At 36.5% G+C, this 17,169-nt stretch overlaps 1 protein-coding gene across 4 annotated transcripts in view; it reads right to left on the bottom strand.

Annotated features, from left to right (window-relative positions):
• Sin3a (SIN3 transcription regulator family member A) overlaps positions 1–17,169 on the bottom strand; it is a 59,286-nt gene that overhangs the window by 27,490 nt on the left and 14,627 nt on the right. For 3 of the 4 annotated variants that reach the window (XM_058573821.1, XM_046428002.2, XM_046428001.2), the window contains exons 2-9: positions 15,162–15,383; positions 12,215–12,391; positions 6,908–7,014; positions 5,837–6,119; positions 4,548–4,799; positions 3,976–4,128; positions 3,675–3,833; positions 1,604–1,693 (exon numbers count right to left, since the gene is read on the bottom strand). In XM_058573821.1, coding sequence (XP_058429804.1) covers positions 1,604–1,693; positions 3,675–3,833; positions 3,976–4,128; positions 4,548–4,799; positions 5,837–6,119; positions 6,908–7,014; positions 12,215–12,391; positions 15,162–15,350 — 1,410 coding nt within the window. In that variant the 5' untranslated portion in view covers positions 15,351–15,383. Of the gene's footprint in view, positions 1–1,603; positions 1,694–3,674; positions 3,834–3,975; positions 4,129–4,547; positions 4,800–5,836; positions 6,120–6,907; positions 7,015–12,214; positions 12,392–15,161; positions 15,384–17,054; positions 17,090–17,169 lie in introns of all 4 variants that reach the window. The other variant, XM_046428003.2, reaches the window with a different exon arrangement.

Below are 17,169 nucleotides of genomic sequence, written 5' to 3'. Positions count from 1 at the left end.
AGCGTTCATCTTCACAATGATAAATATGTTCTTCATACTGAGTCTTCTTAGAACTGAACTAACAAAGGTAAAGTCTTTTCTCCAAGACTACAACCTTTAATAGTAGACTATTCTTTTCATAACTGTCCAGCAATAGATACTGTATGGAATATGAACTTTTAAAGCTAAAGATAAATGTACTGTACTTTTTGTACTATATGCCTATTTGCTTTTATTAGCTTCTCAATGTACACAAAAGCATACGTAAGTTTAACCCTATATACTCATTCAGCCTCAATGATCAATATATAGTAAATTTTGTTCCTTCTCTTTTCATTTCTTCTACCACTGACATCTTAAAGTAAGCTCCACATAGATCATGAATACATTCTTAATTATGTATCCCTTATTAAAAGCACTAAAAAAATATCACTACCTTTTACAGGAGAGGTCACATATACACAGAGACAGAGAGATATCATCTGCCTTTCTATAAAAATCCAGAGGTACAAGATAAGCTTAATCACCACCAGATCAATTCAGGCAGGTTCCTACAGTAAGAAGCCCAAATAGTTGCCAGCTACCCCACTCAAAAGTTGACTGCTAATCACCAAGCTAACTCCAAAAAGGAAGCCTGTTACAGGAGAGGAATCAAACTATAATATCACACAACATGGTTTGTACCAGTAATCTCCATTCTGCCTGCTCATTAGAAACACCTGGGGATCTTTGAAAACATTCCATTAAATCAGAATTCCCACAACACTATATGTGTTTACTGGAAATAATTATCACAGCAATTAGAAGATTACAAGTCATTTTGGGGCTGGGAGAATAAGTCAGTGGTAAAGCACACATCTGGCATATGTGAGGCCCTGGATTTCAATCCCTAAGAAAAAAAAAATCCTAAGGGGGGGGGGGGAACGTTGCTAGGCACAGGAGTGTATGCCTGTCATCTTAGTGATTTGGGAGACTAAGGCAGTAGGATTGCAAGTTCAAGGCCAGCCTCAGCAAGTTAGTAAGGACTTAAGCACCTTAGTGAGACACTGATGCAAAATAAAAATTAAAAATGTCTAGGGATGTAGCTCAGTGGTAAAGCTCCTCTGGGTTCAATCCCTAGTATCCCTTTCACCCACCCCCACCTCCACCCCAAAGAGACATCTTAAATTCTCAACAAGATGCTGGTACTAACACTTCCCATTGTACAGACCAGTGCTAGTACAGAGAGGGCCCAACACCTTCTTTTGAGAGGAACATGACACATTTCTAAAAAGGCTTTCTTCCACCATGAAATGCTGTATATTGTCACAAAGTACTTCACAGAACCAAAAAAGAAAGTGCTACTACTTCTCTAGTAGGGCTAACAGTAGCTGACAGCAAGGACCCAGTTAAGAACTAGAAAGACCTAGGACTGGGGGTACAGTTCAGTGGTAGAATGCTTGCATAGGAATGTACAAGGCTTTGGATTCAATCCCCAACACTGAAAAGACAGACAAAAAGAGAGGACATCCTAATCATTTTGATGCCTTTGGGGCGGGGCAGGGGGGGGGAGCCTTTTCTGGGAATGGAGTGATTCTCCTTCATCATTAATAGCTAATATCAAACCATATTCATCTTTACTCACCTTATCAAAAAATAATGATTCAGTTCCAACCCCATGCTTGCTGGCATCTGCCATAGAAGAATCCTTTAGGCTGAGCAGTTTGGGTTTCTTCTGCAAAGGAAAAAAAAAAAAAAACAGATATGTGAGGCTCAAAGTGGACTTCTCTGACTTGTATTTTCATCTCTGTTAAATGGTTTCATTACTGAAATTGCTGCTGATGAATAAATTGAAATAAATAAGAATTCAAGTCACTAACTCACTTTATACCCTAAAAAATTTCTACTCTCTTTCTCTCTGTTTGCCTGTCAATTTGTTTCTCCATCAGAAACTCATAGAATCTCATACTACCCCTAAAATGTTATCTCCAGAAATGATCACAGCATTACTGTGGAAAACTTTCAGAATATCCTTACTTTTCCTAGAGGCCAAAAGTAACTTAATTTCTAATCTAGTACCACTGATTTCTTTTTCTATCAGATGAGGAAAAAAAAAAAAAGGCTATTTATAAAAACTATCTGGCATGTGTTGCCTATGGTAGACAAAATTCAATCTTTACCCTTTAATAATGTTTTAATTTAAAAATTCATTAAAAAAACATACTTTACTTTCCTAATAGAAAGAATAACTATCTCATCAATAATATCCACTCAGAATAATTTAAAGGGAATGAACAGGCTATGCTATAGTCCTGTCAAAAAAATTTTTTTTCAGTGCTGCGGTTGAATTGAGGGTCTCACACATGCTAGGTACTCGAAGTCCAAGAATTTACTTTAAAAAACCCACTTCTCACTAGAAATTCATAAACTTTTTAAGAAGCAGCACATTTACCTTGGCCATCTCAGCCCACATTCATAGGAGCGATAGCCTCTGCTCATAATGCCTATAAAAAGCAGGTGGAAATTGTAGCTCCCAACATATTGTTTCCACCTGCATATCATCAATTATGGAAGGAAAATAAATCCAAGAGTGGAGCCTATCTGCAAAGATGATTCTTGCTATCCATATAATACCTTTACTGAAGTGAAAAAAAGAGAAATCATAACTGTTCAATTTGATTTCAAAAAGAGAAACCATTAAAAACACACACACAAATTAGGGTCCTTCAAAAATATTGGCAACACCTACTACGTCAGTCCCTGGAGTCAAGTCATTTGTCACCTTTTTTTATTTTTAAGTTGTAGTTGGACACAATACCTTTATTTTATTTATTTATTTTTATGTGGTGCTGAGGATTGAACCCAGGCCCTCGCACATTCGAGGCAAGTGCTCTACTGCTAAGCCACAACCCCAGCCCCCAGTCAGTCACCTCTTACTATTAGAAATTTCACTAGCTTCTCCGATTCTTCAATGAAATTGTGTAGACATGTTTATCTTTTCCATATTACATACTGCTTTAGAATTCATGTAAGATTTCAACATTTGTTACATCCATTTATTCCTATTCCTATTATAGTTGCATTGCAAAGAAGGGGAGAAAGCTTAGTTTTCTGTAGACAGGCCATCAGTGTTTTACTATAACAAGAAGCATCATGTGATGGGTTACTAACAGGAGCTTAAGACCTCCTTCTGCTATAGCCCAAAGGCTCTGCCTTGCAGATTAAGATGATATAGATCAGATCTGGCAACCCAACAAAGAACCCTGGGCAGGACAGGCCCCTAGTTAAAGAGTTCTCACAAAGCACCTGGGCTATATTTGCAAGTAGACCCCAGAGACCATCCCCTTATATTTCTGAAACAATTATCAAGCCTAAACATCATCCTAGCAGAAAGCAGACTTAAAGAAGGGAAAAATTAGTAAATCTCATAAAGCCTTAGCAGCAAACAAAAATAAATAATAGCTCATAGCAAAGAAAATTAGAAATAAAACAGTCAAAAAACCACAATAATCCAAGCAACAAATATTATTCTAACATTCTTTTGCAAAACCAGATAAAAAGTTTTACGATTAAGTTTCTGTGACCTATACAACTTGCTATGAATATTCAGGATCCAACTGTCACCCTTAAGATAAGAACACACAATCAAACCTAGAATACTTATATACTGGGACTGCTTGTGGAAGTTAAAATGAGTAGCTCCTGCCCATTCTCACCTTCACTGGAGGTGTGGTTCCTGTTCCAGAGTGCCTGCGGATTTGGCAGCCATTCTGGCTGGGCCTCTGTGGCTTGTTGTTGAGTTGGGGCTTCTTCACAGTGCCTCCATGGTCATTTCTCACAGAATCAACCTTCTCTGCAGTTGTTTTGCTTAAAAGCTGATTAAGACACATGCAAGAGATTAATGCTCTGATCAAAGCAAGTTAAGTAGCATCTAGGAAGTCCCATTCTGATCATGGCTTACCAACTTATCTAAGATGATAATTCTAAATAGTGCAGTTTTTCTAAATTAAAGCTTACCACAGAGCTGTTGGCATCTGGTAGAAACTGTCCAAATTCTGACAAAAGATCTTCTTGGTTTTTAAAGAGACGAGCCACCTGGGCATATACCTCCTGCTCAGTCAAAGCTGGAGTATAGTTTCCTCCAGCCTCCTTGGCATTGCGTTGTTCTTTCTGAGGAATTGCAAGTAGGAAGAGATCATAGTAGAGGGCCACCGTTTTCAATCACATACCACTGAACACTTTCTATAATATTTGATGCTCCTATATCATCTACATAGGCTGCACTAAAAAAAGTCTATGTTCTTGATACTTGTTTTGATGACAGACATTTACATTGAGAAAGAACAGAAGATGCTGATGACAATTAATTACTTTTAAAATTAGGGCAATAAATGTTAATGTGCCTGGGTGGTGGTGGACTGATAAAACAAAATATTAGAGAACTTTCTGCTCTTATAGTAGGTTAACCAGTCTACACAAATTGCCCTCTAAACTTAACAGATAAAACATGTATTCATTTCACCAGCCACTGACTGGATGATACAGAGCACTCAAATTGGGCAAATAAAACTGACTTTAACGACACTTACCTGATATGTGTGCAAAATCTCTAGGAACGCTTTGTAGATATCTGGTTGGCCCTGGAATCTGTTCTTGATCTTATTAACATAGTTGATGGCATGATTAAATTCCACAGGCTGATTGTTCTGCAAGGATGGGGCAGTTCCCAATGAGATTGTCACTGGTGTGTGAGGCTGGACCGGTGGAGAACGTGGGGATGCATATGGTGGGAGTGGGGGAGTCTGCTGACTGGCTGGAGTATGTGCTTGTAACTGGGAAGGCTAAAAAGGAAAAAAAAGCCTTTATTCAAGAGCATAGATGGTTTGACAAAGGGCTAGAAAGTTCAAACTAAAAAGAAACAAAATGTCTGATCAACTGATATCCTTTACTTCTCCACTCAGGGCAGGCTAGTTTAGCTCAACTCAAATCATACTGGATAGGGGTAGGAGATGTAGAGGTATTGCAAATTATGATACAAATATCTTAAGTCTTAAACTTTCTAAAAATAAATTACAACCTTGAAACTGGAGCCATCTCCATTATAGAGAAGAGTTTTTCATGTGCTCACTATCTCAACAGGTACACAAAGGAAAAAAAACAAAAAAACCAACTCATTCTATATGGATCTTTAATTTCAAAGATAACAACACTTTAACTCCACATAAAAATGTCTTTTAGACCAGCTCTGTCCCGTAGACTGTGAGATCATGAAATGTTCTTTATTTGCACCATCCTGTAAAATAGCCACTAGCCATATGTGGCTACTGAGCACTTAAAATGTGGTCAGAGTAAATGAAAAGCTGAATTTGTTTAACTGATTTAAATTAAAATACAGTCATATGTGGCTAGTGTACCAAACAGTGTGGGTCTAGACCAACAACACACCATCACCACCACCACCATCATCAAGATCTTCTAGTCTGATATGACCTAACCTGAAAAACGGAATATCTTTTTCAAATAACCATGTGTGACTTAGTACCCTAAATTTAGTGCCCTATTTTAGTACCCTAAATTTGACCATGGTAAAATGATCATTTCCAAGCTGGGTGCAATGGCACATGCCTGTAGTCCCAGCTACTTGGGAAGCCAAGGTTAGAGGAAACCTTGAGCTCTCACTGGTTCCTGATATGTCAATTTAAATAGATAACTAAATATGTGATATGCAAATGTGAGCCACATGATAGTGATGCCTACATCTTCTCTAATGAAATCTTTGTGATTTGTCTATTATTTGAGTTTTATAAAGGGAAAATGTCAAGAAGGATGCTTTCTAGGGGATACATTTCATACAATGCAGTATTTGCCAAGTGCTCACCTTGCTAACTTTGGCAGGTGGGGGCTGAGGAGCAGGTTGAGCAGGAGCTGGAGCTGACTGGGCTGAAGGCTGAGAAGGATGCTGGGGTGGTGGCTGAGGCTGGGGCTGGATGCCGTGGGTGGGGATCTGATGAACCTGGCCAGGAGTTGTCACATTCACCATATCATTGGTCTGTACTTCAATTTTATAGCCAGGAGGCAAGAAGGTGTTGAAACCCATGATCAGGTCAGGGTGGCCTTTGAACAACTGTGACACACGGCTAATCACTCCTGGAGTGTCAATGCTGATTAAAAAAAAAAAAAAAGAAAGAAAGAAAGAAAGAAAAGCAGGTTGATGAATAGCAGGTTTGATGAACACCCTAAGGAAAAAATTTAACTAGGTTTTCTCTAAAAAGGAAAATATAAAAAATAATCAACCTGTATAGTATAATAATTAATGACATAAATAATTCTGAAATTCTAAATCTAAGCCCAAAGAGGCTTGGTCACAATTTTGAAGAAAATACAGTCATGGCAACAATTCTATCAAGAAGATTCTCAGTGAATCTAAAGTTGTGATTCCTGAGCAAGATTCAACCTTTGAATTTTGCTATTTCTTGAAATTAATACTTGGCTTTGGTGGAGGTACATACATTTGCCCTTAGCATGTTACAGTTTAGTAAATGCAGCATTTACAGTTACCACTGCCCCCCCCCCCAAAAAATCAAACTTTGATAAGCCAAAATAAACCATTTTCTGGGCATGTTATTCTCTTGCAATAGTGAGCCACGCCAGAATACTAGGGTATATTAAACTAATCCAAAAATCAAGTAGCCTAAATTATTATTTGTGTTACTCAACTGATTCAGATACAGCATTAAGAAATATTCTAGGTAAGAAAAATTTACCAATAGGGAGAAAACAAAAGTCTAGTGGCCGTAATTTCCATCAACAAACCAACAAATAAGTCTGTAAAATAAAAGCATGATCCTGAAAATTCAACCTCCAAAAGGGGACATCCAACAGATAAGAATAAGTCTCCATCTAAAAACAACATGCCAACCACAAACTTAAGTGTAACCACATCTTTTACCTCTGAGATTTAAATTCCTTCATGATGTCAAGGAAATCATTGTAGACCTGAGGCTGACTACCAAACTGTAGCTTCACCTGGTCAAGATAGGACAGTGCATCTTCCACCTGAGGCAGGAATAAATCTCAAAGTTATAAAAAATTAAAACATAAGCAAAAATCACAAGAAAGGCTTTATACCTAAATACATTCAAAACAGTAAATGAAATATAAACATAAAGTATTAGAAATTAGCAGTGGGTGCTAATAATAAAATTCAATCTTCAAAATCAACTTAAAAAATCTGTAGCCTTCCCTGGACAATTCTGGAGAAAATGATCAGTAATTAACAATCACAATAATGCAGCAAGATTCATTTCATAAGTACCTATTAACATACAACATGGTGAGCCCCATGCAGACACTAAAGAAATCAACAAGTAAATCACAGCCACCATTCAGTAGAAATTTGTTCACATCTAGTCAAGAAATCATAACACAGTGGGATAAATGGGTAATCACCAAATACCTGTTCAGTGCATGGAAATGGCATTGCCCTACCCCACAAAAAGTGAGGACAATCCATAGATAAAGCATAAACTGAGACCTAATGATGAGTACAATTTGTCAAAAGTACAGATTAGCAAAGAAAGTCAGAGGAAGCAGCATGGGCAAAATCCCAGACAGGACATTAGGTGGCAAAACATTTGGAAAACTGAGAATAGTTTACCTTGACTGGAGGATAAGTATTGACAGGAAGAGTAAGAAGAGATAAGACCAACATAAACAACAACAAAAACAGGCTCTAGATCCTGAAAGAAATTATACATCTTATTTAAAAACAATTTAGATTTTTAAAAAAACATTTGTTTTATTTGTAATTGTACATGGACACAATACCTTTATATATTTTTTATTTATGTGGTTCTGAGGATGGAACCCAGTGTGCCACACATGAGGAAAGAGCTTTACAACCGAGTCACAACCCCAACCCTAGATTTTTATCATCTGCATTTTCATGTACTCAATTTGACCAGTGTTGGGGGGGGGGGGGACCACTGGTGCAGAGCAGGATAGACAGCCTAAAAGAGAAAAGGAGGAAGACCAGTTATGCTATGGGACTAATTGGATAACTCACATTAGGAACTGTGACTTGAATTTCAGTAATGGTGAAGAGGAGAGAGAACAGCACATATGCAAAAGCTTTTAAAAGATTCAAATAACAGGGCTGGGGTTGTGGCTCAGAAGTAGCACACTTGCCTGGCATGTGTGAGGCAACTGGGTTCTATTCTCAGCACCATATAAAAATAAATGTCTATCAACAAAAAATAAATAAATAAATAAAATTTAAAAAAAAAAAAAAAGATTCAAAACAAAATTTGGGGACTGGCCAGATGAGCAACAAGGAAGAGCTGGCATTCAAAAGTGACTCGCCACAAAAAGTAAAATGTTTGAAGGGTAACAAAGTTATGAGTCTGATTTAGGACAACTCAACTTTAAGTTACTCAGGAGACATCTAAGGAAATCCCCACTAGGTGTTTCCTATGTATTCTGGGATAGACATTTTGTATTATACAAAATAACAGGCTTAGGAAAGTTTCAGAAATAATTTGGCCAATATGGCTCCTCAGCACTTTCTTCCTCCCTCAACAACTCCTACCCATTCAGGACACTGTTTTAAGGCAGCATCTTGGAATGCTGAATTAAGCCACACTTTTTGATATATTATGAAATGGAACATTTATGTTCAAATAAACCATTAAATGATGCTATAGTCTAAATGTTGTCCTCCAAAATTTATATGTTGAAATTTAATCACCAATGTGAAAATATTTACTTGGATCTTTAGGAGGGGAAGTCATAAAAACAAAACCTCATGAATGGATTAGCAACTTAGCAGAAGGGTTGGTGGAAACTAGTATTGGTCCTTTTTACCCTTCTATGTTCTGCCACATGAGGGCAGTTTTTTTCTCCCCACATTTTTTTATTGGTACATTATCATTTTACGTACTGATGGGATTCGTTGTTACATATCATATATTACACAATATACAATATAACAACATAATTTGGCTAATATGGCTCCTCCTCGGTACTTTCCTCCTCCCTCAACAACTCTTACCCAATAGGGACACTGTTTTAAGGCAGCATCTTGGAAGCAAAGACTGGAACCTCACCAGACTTCTAGATCACCTAGATCTTGAATTTTCCATTCTCCAGATCTATTAGAGGTAAACTTCCATTATTCATAAAATTACCAACTCTCAGGTATTTTGTTAAAGTAGTACTAATGAATAGAGGCAAGTAATATTTCAAGAGTTGTCTAAGCTGGGCACAGTGGTAAAAACATAGTCTCAGCCAGTCGAGAGCCTGAGGCAGAAGGATCACTTGAGCCCAGGAATTTAAGACCTTATTGGACAACATAGCAAGACATGGTCTTAAAAGCAAAAACAGAATGGTCCAAATTTCAATTCTGACTGTGGTTATTCAGAGTATTTCAGTATTGTTAGGACACATATTGTATACTGGTCAATTCCTACTTGTATGATACTTCAAAAATTACGTGACAATTTCTGTTGAGATTCAATAGACTAACTTATACTCAAAACTTTCCTTTTCAATGTCTCATTAATGGCCAAGTTGATTGAACAAAAAACTGTAAGGTATGCAGTAGAAACAAAAGATTTAGGAAGATACTTAAGAACAGCATTTACCACTACGTGACAAGTAAGAGTTATCAAAAATATAATATGAAGTTGTGTGCGGTGGCACATGCCTGTAATCCCAGTGGCTCAGGAGGCTGAGACAGGAGGATCTTGAGTTCAGAGCCAGCTTCAGCAACTTAGTGATGCCCTAAGGAACTCAGTGAGACCCTGTCTCTAAATAAAATACAAAAAGTAGAACTGGGGATGTGGCTCAGTGGTTAAGTGCCCCTGAGTTAAATTCCCAGAAGGGGGGGGGGGGGGGGGGGGGGGGGGGGGCAAATTTAAGCTAGATAAGGTGTCACACATGCCTAATGACTTGGGAGGCCAAGGCAGGAGGACTGCAAGTTCAAGGCCAGCCTTGGCAACTTAGTAAGATCCTGTCTCTAATTAAAAACAGGATTGGGAATGTAGCTCCATGTAAAGCTCCCCTGAATTCAATCCCTAATACTTCAAACCACACACTCACAAAGAGTTAAGTTTATAGAGCTGTCAGTGTAGCTCAGTGCTACATCACATCCCTAACATGTATGAAGCCCTGGGTTCAATCCTGAGCACGGCAAACAAAACAAAAAGGAGCATATTATAAGCTTTTCTGGAAGGTTAAGATATTACCTATAGAATATAGTATTAATACAGCATTAAATCACACAAAATCAATTAAAAATGTTTTTCAGGAGTTGGTAGGGTGCTAAGCTTACAGAAATATTACATTTTGCAATACAGTTATCATTCTATAAGCAACTTGTGAAGACATTTTAAGAAAAACACCAAATTTTCCCAATGAGCCCAAATAATTTGCACTCTTATGGATGGTGCTATAGTCATCTCTTAATCACAAGAACTCTACTAGATGCATAAAATTTGATAGTACTGAACCCACTAGGTATTTTCCTATACACACTTGTTTATGATGAAGTTTTATTTATAAATTAGGCATATAAGTAGATTAACAACAATAACTTACCTTGGATATTACCAACCTCAGCATACAATTTTCCCCCTTCTTTATTGAGAACTTTCATATTTTCACTTAAAAAGAAGTACTATAACACTTCCCTTTAGCATATATGAATCGCCAGCACCACCACTATTCTTGCACTTTGGGGCCTTTATTAAGTCAAATATTTAATACTTGAGTGCAAAACTGTGATACCACAACAGTAGGCCTGATAATCTCACATGATCTGATAACCAAGAGGACTACTAAGTGAATAACAGGCAGGTTTTCAGTGCTTTAAAATGCATGAGGCATCTATAGAGAAGTGAAGCTTGTGTTCTCAGCTAACCTTGTCTCTGCTTACTTAAATATATATACTATAAGTATAGTATAGATATGATGAACAAAGGTATGATTTATATCCCACTTTGGACAGAGGGAGAGTATAAGATTTCATACTATTCAGGATGGCATGATTCTTAAAATTCATAAATCGTTTTATTTCTAGAATTTTCCATGTAATATTTGCAGACCTGCAGTTAACTACAGGTAACAACAGAAAGCAAAGAGAAGCAAGTGAAACTGTGGCTAAGGGGGGACACTAATAAATCAGGGAAAACAGAAGAGTATATTGTCTTTTAAGAGTATATTGTTCATTCCTAACTGCAATAATTTTGTGTGCTCAGGCTATTATAATCAAATGAAGATCTAACATTTATCTCATTATGATTATAATAATTTTCAATTCATATTTCCTAGGAAAACTGAAACCTGGTGTACTTGCTACAGCAATCACATAGTTTGAAAACACTCAAGTAAGCAGAGACAAGGTTAGCTGAGAACACAAGCTTCACTTCTCTATAGATGCCTCATGCATTTCAAAGCACTGAAAACCTACAGCACATATTTAGAAGAGATGAAAACAATAACATCTCATTCACAATTAGTTTCCCCCAAAGGAAAGGCATTCCCAAAAGGAACATATGTTTTACTAATGATAGCAAATCAGTTATTCATAAAAAGGAATAAGAACAACAACAAATAAATAAATAAAAATAAAAAAGAAGAAAGGACTAAGAAGCAGGCACAGTGGCGTACATCTATAATCCCAGCAGCTCGGGAGGCTGAGGCAAGACGATCACAAGTTCAAAGCCAGCCTCAACAACTTAGTAATACCATCTCAAAGTTAAAAAAATAAAATGGGCTGGAGATATGGCTCAGTAGCTAAGTGCCCCTGAGTTCAATCCCTAGTACATATGTACCTACGTACATATATACATAAATAAATGGAATAAGAACCACCAGATATACTACTGAACGGATTTACTGGACAGGCTTATAGCCAATCATGTGCACACAATAAAAGTCTTATATGATATTAAGAACTATAAGTTCAAAAGGAAGCAACCCAAAACTGGATTTTAAAGTTCATTTTATATGAAGAGTCCTTGAATTCTAATAATATTTGAGTATTGTGCATTCATATATTCCACTAACATTTCTTATAGCTATTCTTCTCTGGATCAGGAACTAATGTCAACACGAGAAACAGATTTCAAAACAAAAAACAAAGCTTCTTTTGATTCAACCCTTAGTTTTTAATGTTAAAAGTTGTAACCACCACTAATAGGATAAAGCTATTATTTCCTACTAAACTTTTGACCCAAAAAAGGGAGATGAATACCACCTTGAGCCTCTGAAACTGCTGCTGTCCCTGCACTGGTGCAACGGGTGGGGCTGGATGGGCATGACTCTGGACCACTTGGCCTCCGTGGGGCTGGACAGCTGTTGGATGATGATGACTGCTATGAACCGCTGCTATGGTGGGCCCATGACTACCAGAGTTCTGTGGTACAGCAGAAACCTGGGATAGACAAAATACAGACAAGAAATTTCAAAGCTTGTGCATTCTTCCTCAAACACATTTAGAGAAATAACACAAACGCAAATGCACAAGGCATACCTGCATAGCTCTGAATGCATAAAAATAATTTATTAGAAATCCAAGTTTCCCAAACAAGAGAATTAATGAAATTAATTACAGTTCATCTATACCAATTGTTTTGTAGCTATTAAAACTACAGAGCTTAATGCTTCTTAAACTCTGTGGTTAAGGTTCAGTTTTCCAAAAAAAAAAAAAAAAAAAAGGAAATTTCTAAGAAAGTGAAATAAAAAAATCAACTACATAATTTTATTAGATTTTACAGATATAAAATAACAACATCCACCTGCTATAAATAAAAGTTTCTAAACACTCAATTTCTGTCATCTCATTACAGGCTAGTAACCAAGTGTACACATCAGTCATTTGAGGACCACATTTTGAATAGTACTGATAAAAGGAGACACACACACACACACACACACACACACACAACATTAGAAAAGATTTTGAACCCTAGACAACAAATATATAGCAAAATGTTAGCATTTATTTTATGGAAGTGGAATTAGAAAAGATTTTTTTAAAAGATATTTTATTAGTTGTATGTGGCCTTTTATTTATTTTTATGTGGTGCTGAGAATCTAACCCAGTGCCTCACACATGCGAGGCAAGCGCTACTACTGAGCCACAACCCCAGCCCTAGAAAAGATTTTTATTTGTTTTATTTCACTTATCTTTTACTTGCTACGATGACCAAGTATTATAGTCATATACTGCAAAATGACATTTCTGCCAACAACAGACCATACATATATGATGGTGGTAACATAAGATTACAATAGAACTGAAAAATTCCTACCATTTAGTAGCATAATAGCCATCACACAACTCAGTATGTATCTGCAGTGATGCTGGTGTAAACATATTTACTCTACTGCTACCAATCTTAGAAGAACATAGAACAGTTATGTACAATACATAATATTTGATAATGATAATAAATGATGATGTTATTTACCATATCATACTCTTTTGTGCGTGTGTAGTACTGAGGATTAAGCCCATGGACATGCTATCACTGAGCTACATACCCAGACCTTTTTATTTTGAGACAGCGTCTTGCTAAGTTACATAAGATGGTCTCAAACTTGCAATCCTTCTGCCTCAGCCTCTTGAGTAACTGGGATTATGGGCATACAACACTGGCCTTTATCAATATTTTAGAATGTACTCCTACTTATTAGAAAAAGTATAACATAAAACAGTACGACAAATTATGCTGGTAGAGTCTCATATATTCTGTGTTTATTTTTATTTCCTCTTCAAGAGGCCATGTCAAGTGATTGATCTATACCACCTGGGTTTAAGCATATTCTATGATGTTTGCATAATGACAAAATGTACTTCTCAGAAAATGTTCCTGTCATTAAGTGAGACAATTATACTTCCAAAGTTTAAAAAAAAAAAAAAAAATTTATTGAGTTGCTGGTGGTTTGGCCCCAAATGTTTTTCTTTCAAACTCTTATCCTCTTCTAAGTTTAGGGACAAAAAAAAGTACCTTTCCTTCCATTTTTATTACAACAAAATGCTGTATAAAATTTCCAAAGTACTTTTACTTTCCTATTTCAAAACCGCTAATCACAAAAAATAACTAATGACAATGTACATGACTGCTTCATACCAAAATAAATAGAGTAAATGACATAAAGTTAATTTCTTCTAAGCAATGTAAGTTGTATACCACAACATAAAGAGGGAATAAAGCTTTTTTTTCAAATCATCACAGGTTTATATAAGTTACCCAGGGGAGGGCATAAGGAAAGAGAGAAATAAAGCAACTAAGCATTAATCTATGAAATATTACAAAACATATTAGGACTTATTTAAATAATTCTATAAGTTCTAATATCTCTCTCACAGGAAGAGGTATTATTCTGAGATTATATATTTCAAAATGTGTGTTTTTACAGGTTTTACAAGTTTATTGGAGTTTATGTTTGAGATGGCTGGTTTTATATAAGCATATTACAGTTTCCAGTAGGAATACATGTAACTATCCCTAGTGTAGGAAACAGTCATGAACTAGTTCAGATAATAAAACTAATCACCCAAAGAAAACAAGCAACTATTTTTCTTCCAAGTTCCAATCATCTAATAGTAGACTGGAGAAATGAAATGAGCATATTTACATAGTTCACACCATAATGCAAACAATACACATTAAAATATAGATCAGTATAAGGAACAGTTTTTAAAAAATGTGTCAAAAGAAAATAAAGGTCACATCAATATGATTTTAATTTTCTTTAGGTACTGGGGATTGAGTCCACGGCACTTTACTACTGAGATTGCACATTATTTTCGCTATTTTTTATACCTTACACATACCTGTAAGATTTCTTTTTTTGGTTTGTTTTTCTGGCCAAACTTGCATAGTTCTCATTATTATTATGTACTGGGGATTAAACCCAGGGCCTCAAGCTTGCTAGGCAAGCACTCTACCACAAAACTATTAACTCAGCTCTTTTGATTTTATTTTGAAACAGGGTCTTACTAAATTACCCAGATTGTACTCAAACTTGTGATCCTCCTACCTCAGCCTCCTGAATAACTGGGATTATAGGCATGTGCCATTGCATCTGGCTTGAATTTTTTTTTTTAACATCTAACTCAATGCTTAATATAAAATTTCTAACTAGATGAAATCACTATCCCTCCTTCCTTACTCCCCCGACTAGTTCCTATTTACCTGGTAGCTGGGTGTTACTGAGTATTGAATTCCTGTAGCTGATTGCATGGTCTCAGACACCGCTTCATATACAGGAGGGGCAGGGGCAAGCACCCGATGCTGGTGAGGAAAAGCGTCTGTGCTGCCAGGGATCCGACGCTGCTGGGCCGCATACACCGGTGACTCCTGGTCATCCAAACGTCGCTTCATTCTGCACTCATGCTCAGGGATGCACTTCAAAACCTGCAAAAATCAAAAAGCAATGAGAGCAAAATAATTTTAACTCCAGTATGATGTATACAACTCAGGACCAGTCACTCAGGTTTAGTGTAAGTTTAACTCCCAGAACTGATTATCAATTTCATCTTACAGATGGTCACTAGATAGTTCAATCGTGCACACACACACCTTATAGTGAAAAAGTTATAGTGGAAAGACAAAAATTTAAATAAAATAGTTTTATTTAATTTGTACGATAACCTAAAAAGTCACCTCCAATTTAAAAACAAACACAGCCCTTTTTCCCCCTTTTTAGTTTGCTCCTCAAATGCTGCCATTCCTAATATTAATTACACAATCCACATGCTGCAAAAATATTCCTTCCTTCCTTCCCTTTTCTTTTCTTTCTTTCTTTCTTTATTTATTTTTATGTGGTGCTAAGGATCAAACCCAGGGCCTCACACATGCTAGGCAAGCACTCTACCACTGAGCCACAATCCCAGCCCCTTGTTCTTAACTCTACTCAAAACCTAGTAAAATTAGGGTCTGATTTTAAAATATCAATTACTTCGACAATTAAATGCTATCATGGAAAGAACACTGAGACAGGAGTAAAAGGACCAAGGATATACACATTTCAACAAGTTCCTTGTTTCATGTGATTTTCGGTTTCCCAACTAGCAAATCATGTCCAAGGTTTCTTTTGTCTCTTTCTAGCATTCTTTAATATAAGACACAATTTCTTTAGCTTACTAATACTTTATAAAGGACATTTTCCTTCCAACAGGACACAAAAGTAACAAAAATAGAACTTTACTAGAAATCCTCTTGGGTCTTTTCAGAGATTTTCTAACATCAGAACCACTAACTCAAGCATAATGCAGCATAGTTAAGAAATTATGCCCCAAGATGGGCTGTAATCCCAGTGACTTGAAAGACCGAGGAATGAGGATCTCAAGTTTCAGATCAGCCTTGGCAACTTAACAAGACCCCATCTCAAAATAAAAATTTAAAAAGGGCTGGGGATGTAGCTCACTGGAAGAGCATCCCTGGGTTCAGTCCCCAGTGTGTGTATGTGGGGAGTGTGACCAAGCCTCACCACTTTCCAATCCCAGAAACTCTGAAAAAAGACATTACTCCTGTAATAAGAAACTAAAAATTAGCTGGGCACCGTAGTACATGCCTGCAATCCCAGCAGCTCAGAAGGATAAAGTAATATATACTTAGCCTGATATTTCAAAAATTTTCATAGATATTTTCATAATTTTCAGATAAGGGGTTAGAAATATAGATTTGCACATGCTACTTGGTACCTGGAAGAAGAGCCTCTAGTCAACTAACTATGAACACTAAACCTCAAGCCTATTTTGTGATGAGAAATTGGTTCTCATAAATGCATAAAAGTCTTGAAGACTTTTTGACTGCTACTTCTACCTATGACTTAATCCATGTTTTTTTTTGGTCTTGGTTTCTATTGGTTTAAAAATTGTATGTTTAACTCCTCTGAGATTAATCTCTCTAAAATCCAAAACCAACACTTACAAGTGATAAAACATATGTGTGAACAGCACAGCACAAAACTAAGGAAAAAACACTGGACACCTGTCAAAGAATTGGATTCTATTCAACTCTGACATAAAAGCTTTGTAACTCTGGTCCTGTTTTCTCATCTACAAAAAGGGGAGATTAGACTACCTTAGTGATTCCTCATGGCAGGTGAGTGGATCAATCTACAGGAAAATGAAAAAAAAAAAAAAAAGATTGTAGCAAGTTTTTCATAGATTAAGTATTAAAGTACTAAGGATTACTC

Source organism: Marmota monax, unplaced genomic scaffold (assembly GCF_021218885.2).
Source record: "Marmota monax isolate L192 unplaced genomic scaffold, Marmota_monax_Labrador192_F-V1.1 WCK01_AAM20220418_F8-fsc00111, whole genome shotgun sequence".
Taxonomy (NCBI): Eukaryota; Metazoa; Chordata; class Mammalia; order Rodentia; family Sciuridae; genus Marmota; species Marmota monax.
This window is presented reverse-complemented; position numbering and strand designations above follow the sequence as displayed.